Raw genomic sequence first — 13,766 nt, forward strand, 5'->3', positions numbered from 1 at the left:
CGGGCCATACTCAGAGTTGTTCAATTTAGCTAAAACAGAGTTAAGTGAAAAATGAGATGGGAAAAATCTTGAATACCAAATTGAGGAACTTACATTTGATTTTCTGGGCAGAAGGAAGAACGTTGAATGTTTTTGAGCAAGAAAGCAAATAGTGACACTATCAAGTGTACACCTTCAAGGATTAGTGAGGGGGAGAAAAAAGAACCTAGGAAACCAGTTAGGAGATAACTGTGGAAGTGATATCTTAACTGAGATGATAGCAAACATAAATATTTATTGTTCTTTTGTTATAAAATTGAGCAGGCTAAGCTAAAGCCAGGCTGTTATTTAAGTACTCTTAAACCTTGAAAAGAGATTTTCTTTTTCTCCTTACTGTTTGTTCACTGTTATCCTCTCCAATCTTAGCCTCAGTGCTCATCTAAGTAAGTTATCACAGAAAGCACCAAGGCCTACAGTTCCCAGTGATAGAAAATTGAAAAAGTTAGGAAACTTCCAGCAACACTATTAGAAAGAAAGGGTGGTACTGAAACAAATATCCATGTTGAGAAAGAGTTCATATGTCTCTGTCAGTACTCTTTATTTGTAAGTGACAACAACCCAATGAAACTAGCTTAACCAAAAGGGGAAAGTTTTTTAAAGGATATTTATAGATTATAGTTAAGTTTAGGACTTGCTATCTCAGCGAAAAGAAGGAGCCAGGTCATCCAGAGGCCCTCAGTGACTGGAGGAGTCAGCGTCTCAGTTGTCAGCAGGATTCTTTCTAGCTCTTGCTTTTGCTCCTTCCTGGCTGCCTCATTATTCTTAACTATCTGACTAATTAATTTTGACTGATGAGCTTCTCACACATGGCAGGACACATGGCAGTCAAGAACTCAGAGCCTTATTTACCCACTCTCAGTTATCAGAAAAGGACTAACTTTTCTCAGATTCAGAGATGGATTTTTTTTTTCCAGCTTTGATGTTCACTTGAACTAGTTACATAATTAATTCTGGCTAATGAGCCAGGGCCATGGAATTTCTCTTATAACCATGAGAAAGTAGATTAGTAGATTAGAGTAGAAGAGGAAATATGTAGTTCTTGAGATAAAGAAGGGTGCTATATGGAAAAAAAAAAACTATAGATGCCCAGTATACAAATACAGAAATCATGCTCATTGCCTAATGTTTCTGACAGATCTAGCTGCAAAATTGTTAGTTGTTATGTATGCCCATCATACACTTTATTATAATAATGTAAGATCATTTAAATTTCTAAACTCAGGACGATCCAATAAAGCCATGTCTTTATTTAAACAGAAAGTAGTAGTGCTGGAACCTGGACACTCAATGTGTTGTGGAAAATGTGTGGGATTGATGTCCACATGGATCCTAACATTGGCAAAAGGCTTAATGCTCTGGGAAATACCCTTACAACACTGACAGGAGAGGAGTACATAGATGACATTGCCGACTTAAATTCAGTGAACATAGCTGACCTGTCAGATGAGGATGAAGTTGACACTATGTCTCCCACTATCCATACTGTAAGTAACTCACAATTGAAAGTTCTCTGGTCTGGCTTTTGTCCAGAGTCAGGGGTATAATTAATTCAGTGTTATGTTATTTAGTATATTCCAGTTGCTATTGTGGAGGAAGGGAAAGGAGTAGTGTGGTTCCTTGGGTCTGCATTTCATAGTTTACTATCTTCTAATTGAGTTCTGTGTTCATGGTGACTGCTAGCCAACTTATACCTTGACTAATAGATAATGAAATGACGTTAAAATTGGAGGGCAGCCATATCTACAGATAGAAGCTATGCATGGGCAGATGGGGAGTATGGTGGAAAGAGGAATAGGAAGAGGCTACTATGAAAATGTTCTCAACTGAGGGTGTAATTATGATTGCGTAACTTTGAGAATATACTAAAAAGCATTGAATTTTAAATTTTAAATGGATGAATTTTATGATTTCTGAATCATATCTAAGAGAGATACTTAAAAATGAATCCTAAAAAAGCAAAGTATATATGCAAAATAAAGGTCTATACTTTAAAAAAGAAAGTTAATCTCTGCGTTTATTATGGTATTGATTTTTGAAAAATTATTGTATACATTTTTAACTGTTGTACCATGAAATTGTCTTGCTATTGGAAAGACATTTTTTAAAAATAGTAATATTACTGTTTATTATTTAGAATTCAGATGGAAGTTCAGTGAGTGGAGATGGCCACAAGCTCACCTTTGGGCAGCGACTTGTAAACCACCTACTAGGGCTGAGGCCCCCAAATCAACGCTACTCTGCTCCTACAGAGTATCTGTGTGGCTCAGAGATATTGGATACCCCTCAGGCTAGCCAGTCCCATTTGAAAGCATACAGAGCACACTCATGGGGAAACGTAGGTAGCAACTAATTAGATTCTGTATGAAAATGAAGGGATTTGAATCAATGGAGAATTCCAATCATCTTACTTAACATAGATGGCTTTGATTCTTGCATGTTCTTTTTTTTTTTTTTTTTGATTTAAGGTGTTAATTTTGTAGTCTAGATTTATTGTGTGAACTGACAATGTTATTAACAGATATGATTTCTGATTTTTCAGGAAGCTGTAGATTATCGAAGACAAGGACCATCTTCTAGCCAGCCAGGAGAACTTAGAGGAAGAAAAATTATGAAACGTTTAGTAGATATCAGAGAACTAAATGAACAGGCCAAAGTAATAGATGATCTTAAGTATGTGTAACTTTTAAATATAATATAGTATTCTCTAAACACTAAAATTATAGGGTGCTAAAATTGGATCTGGGCTAATATAAACTCTTTAGTAGGTCAAGGTCCTAAGAAATTTAATCATTTACCTGAGATCATAAGTTCATTAGTGATAATTAAGCCTAAAACCCTAGTCCACTGCTCATTTCTGAGCAGTTTATGACCGACCTTATACCATATATGTAGTATATATATATAAAGATATATATACTATATATATATATATATAAATATCTCCACTTGTGTATATACATTTATACATATTGGCATAGGCTTATATAAATGTATTCATTAGCTTCCTGTTTTTGGAATGGAATTTTTTAGAAGAGAAAAAAATAAGCATTTTGAGTTTGATGTTATCTCAATTTAATCCTTATATTTCTGTGAGGTAAGATGATATTATCCAAATGTGTTAGTTAATTTTCTCTCATTGCTGAGACAAAAAAACCAACACCCAAAGTTAAAGGGGGAAACATTTACTTAGCTTAACATTTCTTAGAGGTTTCAGTCTGTAATGGGCTGGCTCCGAGGCAGGGTGACATGATGTACAGGCGGCCTTGCAGAGGAGAAACAGTTCATGGAGCCAGAAGGTAACAAAAGCTACAAGAGCAATGGGAGGGGAGTAGCAGAGGAGAAACAGTTTCTGGTGCTCACAGGGTAGCAAAGGCACCAAGGCCTTAACAGCTTCTTTCTGCCCCTATTATTCAGTCTACTTGGGGCAGGTAGCACTCAACGCTCTTCATCCTAGTGCCCTCAGGCCTTGCCACACGATGAATCACCTACACATTCCAGATTCAGCCATCTCTGAAGAAGAAAGCCCCATCTGGTCCACATGAGGTGGGGGTGGGGGTGGGGGTAGGGTGGATCTAAACACAAACCGTAACACCAAAGCTATTGATGAGAAAAGTGGCTCAGAGTAAAGAATTGAAATTTGAACTATGTGTGTCTGAATTCAAAGTTCATACTCCCTCTTCCATACCTGCTTGTCTCTTAGTAATTCTCCAGGACTGAAATAGGGGTAGAAGACAGTAGGTGGTGATCTTTTTTCTCTATCTGCTGCCTGCTCACTAATATTAATATGACCTTTGTAAGAATACTTCACAAGACTAAATATTCTTTTTCTAAACTTGGGAACTTTTATTTTCCTCAAAAGTTGATGATTATGTCTCATCTTTTTTGTTGTTGTTTTTTGTTTTTCTTGATTCTAATGATTGAACCCAGGGCCTTTGTACTAAGCTATATACATCCCCGGTCCTATTTTTAATTTTGAAATAAGGTCTAAGTTACCCAGATTGAGCTTATACTTTCAATCCTCCTGCCTTATATTTTGTAATCTTCATACACCTATACTTGTGTCTTTTTGCATTCAAGGACTTTATAAATTCATGTATTTTCTACAGTGAAAAGTATTGCCTAAAAACTTGCCTATAAATTATCATACAGTGGTTTACATTTTCCTTTGGACTTACACTACAATTTTCATTTTGTTCTCAGGAAAAGTGACTTTAAAATGTATTGCTTATGGCTTGTTATTATGTCAAATTTAACATACAGATATTTTTCTATACACTATGTCTATGGTTTTCTTGAGATGGCTAGAGACTCTTGATACAGAAATGGGTAAACCATTTCCTCAAATACTGGGGGGGTGTTTTGTTTGTTTTGTTTTTTACATTTTGACAGATATGAATATTAAACTTATGCAGTGTTCTGGCCTGTTCATATTCCTTGGTATTCTGACAAGTGAGAGCATCAAGAAGGAGCAGCTAAAAGTTAGTTTTACTTTGTTACTTTTTACAGTAATTGCTGAATTTGTCTTGCATTCAGAAAATTAGGTGCAAGTGAAGGAACCATAAACCAGGAAATTCAACGTTACCAACAGTTAGAATCTGTAGCTGTGAATGACATTCGAAGAGATGTTCGTAAAAAATTACGGAGATCCAGTATGCGAGTGAGTAGATGTTTAAGAAAAATTTTATTACAGTTTTTTACTTTTTACTTTTAAAACTCATCTATGATAATGCTTATTTTTTTTTCTTTTAAGGCCAGTGATAATACCACCTGATTTGTACATAGCAGGTTTACTGTGTACCAGATACTATTTAAAACACATTACATGTACTGGTCCATTAAATTCTTGTAACAGTCTTAAGAGATAACTATTATTATCCTCTTTTAAAGATGAGGTAATCAAAGGACAGAGAAGTCAAGTAATATTACTGTGATTATACGGCCAGTAATCCTGGTAGAACCAAAATGTAAACTTAGGCAGTGGGACTGTAAAGTTGGGCCCTTTCCCACCATTTTTTCTGCCTTTCATGAATTTGCATTTGCTTTTTAGTTTCTAATATGAGCTCTGTGAAAAATGTGAATTCTTTTGAGATGTCTGTCCTTCCCCTATTCGATTTTCAGTGGTCATATTTGCCTATCTGCCACAATTTCCTCCCTTTTCTGTTTTATTTATATTTTTAATTAAAGACAGTTTTTGGCTCACAGTTCTTGAACATTCTGTTCTTTTTTCAGTCTCTATTCTCTTTGCTTTTCAGTTTGGGGGATTTCTATTTATATATCCTCAAGAGAAGTGATTTTTTTTCCTCATGTATTTCCAGTCTGCTAATAAGCTCATCATTCATGTCTGTCAGTGTTTGTGATCTCTAGTGTTTATTTTTGTTTTTTCTTCCATCACTCATATCCCAATTATCCTTTCATGCTGTCTAATTTACCCATCAGAACCCTTAGCATATTAATCATTGCTGTTTTAAATTTCTGGTCTGAGAATTCCACATCCTTATACTATCTAGTTCTGATGCCTGTTTTTTCTCTTAAGATTATACTTCTTTTTTCCCTTTTAGTATGCTTTGTAGTATTTCTTGATTCCCATACATGCTGCACCAGGTAAATGGAACTTCTGTAAATTGGCCTTTGGTGTGATGCACTACTAAAATGTCAAGGGAGGGTGAATGTTTTATCATCCTCTGTGTTTCCTATTTGTAAGCCTGTGCCTCTAGAGTGAACTTCATAAATGTTTGTCAGTTTTTTTCTTCCAATTTAGGTCAGACAATGTGGCTAGAGATAACTCAAGCTTGGTATTTCCCTTCTTGATCAGTTATGATTTGATTCCCCACTTCTGAAGCAGGTTAGGCTCTGCTAGCTAGTTTCTCCCGAAGGTAGACCTTAGTAAGACCACAGTGTAGTCTACAGTCACTTTTTTTCCTCTCTTATTTCATTAGGCTGCTTCCCTAAAGGATAAGTGGGGTTTGGGTTACAAACCAAGTTATAGTCGATCTAAAAGCATTTCTGCTTCTGGAAGACCACCTCTTAAGCGGATGGAAAGAGCAAGGTAATATATATTTCAGCCAATGAAAATAGAAATAAAATTGCTGACTCCTTTAGCAGGATTCACTACTTCTTTTTATTATGCTGTAATTGGGGAAATTATAAAACTAAGTAAAAATGGACCTTATTACTAAAATAGCAATCATACTGATTACTGTGAAACTTCATTTATTTTGAGAATTTTCTCTATCATATTTATATCACAATGGAGTGAGTTCTTTTTAGTAATGAAGTACACTGCCTTTTAGGCAAGTTTTATGTGTAAACTTTAGACTATACAAAGACATGGGTATGTGCATACTAGTAGCAGGTATTCTCAATATGTCCATTCAGAAAAGGTATGATTGCATACATATTTCATGTATGAAAATATGGAAATTAAAATGCTATTAATCAACTCTAAAATTTTTCAATTAGCAGTAATCTCACCTCAGATAAACTTCTTTGATATTGCCATTGTACAGTGCTAGCATTATAAAAATAAGTCCAAATTCTTTTTATATGGTTTGGTTTTAGAAAGTCTTAGGTTGATCAAAACATTGTGTCTTTTTGATATGATGTTAAAGATTATGGTGTCATTAATTAGACTTTTAGTATAGAAATTTTTTAAATGAGAATATTAGTGTTTTATTACTTTATATTTTACTTATAGTTCTCGAGTAGGAGAAACTGAAGAGCTCCCAGAAATCCGTGTGGATGCAGCATCTCCTGGACCCAGAGTAACTTTTAACATCCAGGACACAGTAAGAGAGAGTGTGTTTGTTCCAAGTACACAATACTAAATAGCTTTTACAGATTAAAAGTTACAATGCTATACAATTTCAAAATACTCCTGATTCTTAAAAGCAAGGATACCATAAAAGCAAGGATTTTAACACATTCATGATGGGTCATAATTCATATGTCTTGCTACCGGGCAGCTTGAACAACTGGTGGTGCATGCATGACTGTACCCATAAAAGTGATTAGATCTGTTGGTACCACTGGTGGTTCAAGCCAGTAGGAACATGTTACTGCCTGAAGTATTCTACATGACCCTTCAGCGGTCATAGCCCTCCTTTCATGGAGAGCCATGCCACGGGTGTTAGTGTTTTACATGGACAATAAAGACTTTTTAACTGCTTGCGCTTAAGTAGAAGAGTTTTTGTTGAATGGTGTTTCCTGAAAGTGAGAATTCACATTAAACTATGTCTTTCACATAATTGTAAATGTGATAATTTGTACTTATTTATGTATTTTAGTTTAGAATGTTTATGTGGGTAGTTGCAGAAGCCAGAGGAAGGTCAGCTTCAAAGTTGTATTCTAATTTCATAGCATGTTAGCATTTGTGTTAAAATGTTTGGATTTTTTTTGTATATTTCTTTACTTTTAAGCCATTGTCTTTTTTTATTTTTCACAAGTTTCTTTATTTTCTTATTATTTTAATTAAGTTGAAAAATACAGTATGGGGAAGTACACCACAATCCAGCTGGCCTGGAGAAGGGTATTTTCAGGTACTTATGAAGAACAATATAAATTTTGCTTAAAAACTAATTAACCACCCTAAAAATCTGTTTTCACAATCTCTTTCTTTCATTTCAAACTAAACTCAAACCTCAGAATATTTTACATAAAGATTCAAGGTTGTTTGGGTTCTTTTTCATCATGTATATTTCATAGCTCTTAACATGCATATATTCTATTTTTATACTTTTATAATTTATATAGATTATAATTTATTATTTTGATCTTCAAAATTGACTTAAGTCAGCTTATCAAACTAACTCAACCAAATCATAAACCAAAAATTGAAATTTATTCGTTATTTGCTTATACCTAAGTAAAACTCTTTTCCTTACATTCAGCTACAAAATGAATCTTTTCAAAAAAAGAATCTTTATTGAGTAGGTAAAAATAGAATCAGATCTACCTCAGTATAACATTAATCATTGAATGTTATTTCTTTTGCATCACTGTTATATAAAAATAAAAATGTGCTAAAAAATGTGCTACACTATCACTGGAATTCACATTTTTATAAGCCAAGTGTTTTTCCTAAATATGTCATAAAAACAAAATTGAATCTTAAAGAGATAATATCCAAGGTTTATACATATATTTTACCTGAAATTTTTCGTTTAAATTACATTTAAAAATTGGCATTATGTACTTTCAATAAATTTTGTTTCCTTCTCCATACTTTCTTAAGGTCAAGTCAAAATATATCCCATAGTTAACTGAATTCATTCAAATTAGACTTTGTTGGGCTGGGGATTTAGCTCAGTGGTGCCACCACTTGCCTTGGAATCACAAGGTCCTGAGTTCGAACCTGAGTACCAAAAAAAAAAAATTAGACTTTGTCATAGGACCATTAGATTGAAGCTTAAGAATATTTTCGTATTCAACAACAAAAAAAATCTTGGAAGCAAATAATTTATGCAGATTGAATCAGTCTTACTAATTAGGTGATTTGGAGAGGGCAGTAGTGGATATCAAACCCAGCCAGGGCTTTGCACATGCTAGGCAGGCACTCTATCACTGAGCTAAATCCTGTTTTAATTAGGTGATAGTTGATTCTTACAGATATTAATACTTGAAGTGATTCAGGTCCTATTTTGAAATAACAGTTTATTCTGCTTATAAAAATGGTATATAAAAATTTGTAAACTAGATAGCAGATTAGATGTTAGATTTGTTAATCATAAAATAGATAATTAAACTATGGTTACATTTAAATATTAAAAACATGTAGGATCCAATAGTTTTAAATAATAAGTTATATTACCTTGCACATTGCACTTTATAAAAACTAATCATTCCCAAATGATGCTGAAGCAACTGTGGCAGGGAATTGAAATTTAGTCATATGAAGTCTTCTTGGTTTTTTGACCTACTTGAAAATAGTGACCTTGTGGTAAAAACCTGAGTTAGAGACATGTTGTTTATGCAGACTGTTTACCTTAAAATAACATTTGTAAGTCTGATTAATGTGTGTTTTATTACTCAATAATTTGCACATCATTTAGCCCATGAGCTCATTTTTTAGATATATTCACAAAAGCTCCTATAAACATGATGAGATAATATACTGTGTACTGACATTGCATGCTCTTCCATCAATAATTACTCTTACGGTTCTGATTTATAATGATCACATTTCTTTTGTTTCTACATATTTAACTTCTGCTTTAAAGAACGACAGTGTTTACTAATCAATATGATATATATTCCTATCAGTAAGGTTTCACTCTGAGTTTTAAAGTGTCAGTGATGCGACTTTCTGTGGTTTGACCTTCTGCTTCCTTCCTTGTTGTGCCATTTCATATGTTCCTATGACCTTTCTTTCAGTTCAAAGTGAGGAAATTCAATTCAGAGAATTTAAAAATATTTAAAGTTATTTCTTTTTTTAATTGAGGGGGAAGTTGAAATATAAATCTCATTCACGTGTTCTCCTTTTACAACCAGTTTCCAGAGGAGACAGAACTGGACCTTTTGTCAGTAACTATTGAAGGTCCATCTCATTACTCATCAAATAACGAAGGATCGTGTTCTGTGTTCAGTTCTCCCAAAACTCCTGCAAGCGTTTCATCAAACATTCCTTTCCAACCTGAAGAAGCCAGGCGAGATGACAGTTTGTCTTCTACCAGTGAAGACTCTGAGAAGGATGAAAAGGATGAAGACCGTGAGAAGGAAAGGTTTTATATTTACAGGAAACCCTCGTGAGTAGCCTTTTTATTTTAAGATTCTTAGGTACTATTTCAGAAGCTAGAACTGAGCCTAAAGCTATATCTGATTTATTATGTACAAAAATTTCTCTAAGTATGCCTATTTGAGTGAAAGAAACTAAGAGACATCTCCATGATTTACTAATGTAATTTATATTCATATAGTAGTATTATTTTTTAATTTAAATAGGTTTATTCAAAACACATTAGTTTTTTTTCCGAGATAATCCTGGTTGAGAGAATGGAAATAAAGATGGGTTATAAGTTAAGATAACAGAGAAGGCTGTATTCTTTTTGACCTTAAAATGTAACGTATTGCAAGGAGACACAGAATAGTATAAGAAAAATAGTAAAGGAAAAGTGTTTAGCAATAGATGAGGAATTTCAACAAATTCTTGAAAGAAAGAAGATGAGATGGTATTAAAAAAATAAAGACCATAAATGAAATCTTGCTTGGAATTTGCCCTCAAGAAAACCTGAAAACCTTTAAAAGAAATCTACTTAAGTGATATTGTCACAATAGCAGTAATATTCTAGCTACGGTAATGATGGGAAATTGGCTGACATGAGAATAGTAACTGAAAGTCTATGAGAAACTGTCCCCATCTTCAATCTTCTTCGTTCTGAGCCATGAGGATTCTTTCCTCCTTTTCTTAAACTGAAACCCCTTACCCTTGAATCTCTTATAGCAGCATATTTTGATTTATTCCCTCATTTTTCTGGAATATATCCTCAAATAACTTTCTAAGAAACTTGGTGATACAAACCTACTTTCATTTTTTTAATCTCTAAATTTACTGTTCTCATTTTTTATTGAGTACATAATTCTAATCTAATAATCATTTCTTCTAATAAAGACTATTGCATTATCTTCCAGCATGAATATTTAGCATATCCTGTTTATTCTTTTTAATTCTGTAAATGTGACTTGCTTTTTTTTGGATATTTTATGTCTGCTTCTACCTGACAATTTTTTAGGGTTTTTAAAGTTATATTTATATTCTTTAATTTCAGAGTGGTGTGTCTAGGTTTGGGTCTTTTTTGAACAATTTTTCTAGGTAATAAAATACCCAAACTTTTATTTGGCTCTAGGAAATGTTGTTTTATAGTTGTTCCAATAAATTCTCATAGTTTCTTCTTTTAATAGTAATCCTAAAAGTGAGACATTTGCCCTCCTGGACAGATATTCTATCTCTTTATTTTTCTTATGTGTTTTACATTTCCCTTTTTTAAAAAATTAAGTCTTGTTTATTGAGATAGAATTTACATTAGTGTAGCCTTCTTTTTCAAATGTACAATTTGATAATTTTTTTAATTTTAAAATTTCAAAAAAGTTTTGATAAGAATACTTAGCATGCAGTCTACCTTTTTACAGATATTTAAGTGGGTAATACAATATTATTATCTGTAGGCACAATATTTTATAGCAAATCACTAGAATTTATTCATCTTGCATAGCTGGAACTTAATACCTATTTATTAGCAACCTCCCATGACACCTATGAATGTATTCTTTGCTTCTATGATTTTAACTATCTTAGTTACCCCATATAAGTAGAATAATGTGGTATTTGTCTATTTCTGTCTTTTTAACCTTAGTATAATGTCCTTAGGCTCATTCATGTTAGCACACAGTACAGAATTTTTTCTTTTTAAAAGTTGAATAGATTTTCATTGAATGCATATACCATTTTTGGCCATTCATCTTTTGATAGATAGTTAAATTTCCCCACACATTTTGTATATAATGGAAAGTGGGTAGAATGAATAAGGAAGTGCTATCTTTAAGATCCTGATTTCATTGGTTAAATGCTATAAGTGGGGTTGTTGAATAATGTAATTCTTTTTGTAATTTTTTGAGGAATATCTATATTGTTTTCCCTAGTGACTGCACCATTTTGGATTCCTACCAACAACAGACAGGGGTTCCATATTCTCCACATCTTTTCCAATACTTTTAAAAATAAATACTAGCTATTCCATTGGGTGTGAATCAAATGTGACTCCATTAGACTTAGCCTAAGGATCAGTTAGTATGAGCTAGTTGAATAATTTATGTGAATTTATATAGTGAGAAAATTTATTCAACTTTACATTTTACTACAAGATAATGATCAGTTGTTCTTTCTGTAGACATACATCTCGTAAAAAAGCAACAGGCTTTGCTGCTGTTCATCAGCTATTTACAGAACGCTGGCCAACAGCACCAGTCAACCGAAGTCTTACTGGCACAGCTACTGAGAGAAATATTGACTTTGAACTTGATATACGGGTTGAAATTGATAGTGGAAAATGTGTACTCCACCCAACCACCCTTTTACAAGAACATGATGATATAAGTTTGAGAAGGTAAGAGATTGGTTGAAAAAGAACATATAAAAATATAGAACTTCATCTTTTAAAAATACTTATTCATATGTCTCTGAATTATAATAATCTTTTTCCGAATCCCAAAATGCAGTTTAAAGATAGTTGTAGTGGTCGAGTGATTATTTGTAGTGATCTAGTGATTATTTATATAACCTCAAATTTAAAAAAAATAAATGCATAGTATTTTGGGGGAACTATAAACGAATATCTGATGTAGATGTGGTAAATTTATTAATTAAAATAGTTGTATTTTTGGAATTCTTTCAACAAACAAATTGCTTGGGCTCTACCCTTATGTACATTTCTGTTTTAAAGAATTGTACAATTCTCTTGGTTATTGAAAGTTTTGATGCGTTCTTAATGAAATAAAGATTGGGAAACATTAGAACGAAATGATTTCTAGAAGTAATTCATAACTTACCATCTGTTTCCATCATTAATTACACAGTGATATAAGCAGGTTTAATATTGGGTTATTTTTTCCTTGAATTTTTGTTTTTTCCTGATGAATGTAACGAAAAGTCATAGTTACAGTTGAATGAGTGAGTGGAAATGTAGGTAAAGCAAGAATGGCAGAATGCTAGCAATTGTTGAAGCAGGGTAGCGAGTACATGGGAATTCATTATACTATTCTATTTACATTCTATTTACTTTTTATGTTTGAAATACTTCATAATAAAGAGTTTTAAATGGTCTATTTGTCTTATACAGCTTTTATACAATGAGACAGAAATAAGACTAAAACTTTTGAAAAAATCTTTTACAAATGTAATAGTGTTGATAAAAATAATGACTATCAGGTTATAGTTGAAGCATAATAATCCATAACAAACTGTTGGTAATTAGCTGATGTTCTACCTGTATAAAAGGTAGTTTCATTTGATGCAACCTACTGTGTTCAGGTGAAACAGTTGGGACCTTAGGAAAGAATAAAGGTTGCTAGCCTACATAGTTAAAAAACATCCAGCATTAGTATCACTTCTGCAAAGCATTAACCAGTCTAGCTAGAAACACTGATCAGCTTTTTTCAGTTTTTTAAATGAAGGATTACTTTCTATTGTATAAGTAAAAGTTTGCTGTTAAGAGGAGAGAAAGGGATCTGGGGAAGGAGGAAAAGGGAAGGTTAGAGGAAAAGGGAATAAAAATAATCAAGATATGTGATGAATGTAATTATTATGTATTGCAACCATATATTAATAAAAAACAAATAAAACATTTTTCTCTTCATAGGAGTTATGATCGAAGTTCCAGGAGCTTAGATCAAGATTCTCCTTCAAAAAAGAAGAAATTCCAAACTAATTATGCTTCTACCACCCATTTAATGACTGGCAAGAAAGTGCCGTCATCTCTACAGACCAAACCTAGTGACTTAGAAACAACAGTATTTTATATTCCTGGAGTTGATGTAAAGGTAAATACCTAATTGTCTAGGATAAAAGATTAGTGTATCAATAATAGTGGTTTTTATTTCCCATCATATATGTTCTTCTTTTGCTCCTTATGCTATAAAACGTTCTAGGTTTTTTTGGTCTATGTAGCCATATTCTGAACATAAGAATATATATAGGTTGTTACTTCATTTATACAGCTTTTCCCATGAAATTTGGCAAA

At 32.9% G+C, this 13,766-nt stretch overlaps 1 protein-coding gene across 11 annotated transcripts in view; it reads left to right on the plus strand.

Moving 5' to 3' along the window:
* Bltp1 (bridge-like lipid transfer protein family member 1) overlaps positions 1 to 13,766 on the plus strand; it is a 241,252-nt gene that overhangs the window by 200,164 nt on the left and 27,322 nt on the right. For 7 of the 11 annotated variants that reach the window (XM_021236449.2, XM_021236454.2, XM_021236452.2 and 4 more), the window contains 10 exons: positions 1,297 to 1,523; positions 2,174 to 2,374; positions 2,579 to 2,709; positions 4,573 to 4,696; positions 5,976 to 6,085; positions 6,734 to 6,824; positions 7,512 to 7,574; positions 9,526 to 9,779; positions 11,919 to 12,134; positions 13,386 to 13,566. In XM_021236449.2, coding sequence (XP_021092108.2) covers positions 1,297 to 1,523; positions 2,174 to 2,374; positions 2,579 to 2,709; positions 4,573 to 4,696; positions 5,976 to 6,085; positions 6,734 to 6,824; positions 7,512 to 7,574; positions 9,526 to 9,779; positions 11,919 to 12,134; positions 13,386 to 13,566 — 1,598 coding nt within the window. The remainder of the gene's footprint in view (positions 1 to 1,296; positions 1,524 to 2,173; positions 2,375 to 2,578; positions 2,710 to 4,572; positions 4,697 to 5,975; positions 6,086 to 6,733; positions 6,825 to 7,511; positions 7,575 to 9,525; positions 9,780 to 11,918; positions 12,135 to 13,385; positions 13,567 to 13,766) is intronic. The other 4 variants (XM_087193259.1, XM_087193260.1, XM_021236453.2 and 1 more) reach the window with 3 other exon arrangements.

The sequence above is a fragment of the Heterocephalus glaber genome, unplaced genomic scaffold (genome assembly GCF_053883595.1).
Source record: "Heterocephalus glaber isolate CG9 unplaced genomic scaffold, H.glaber_assembly_v1.0 deba00001586, whole genome shotgun sequence".
NCBI classification, from domain to species: domain Eukaryota; kingdom Metazoa; phylum Chordata; class Mammalia; order Rodentia; family Bathyergidae; genus Heterocephalus; species Heterocephalus glaber.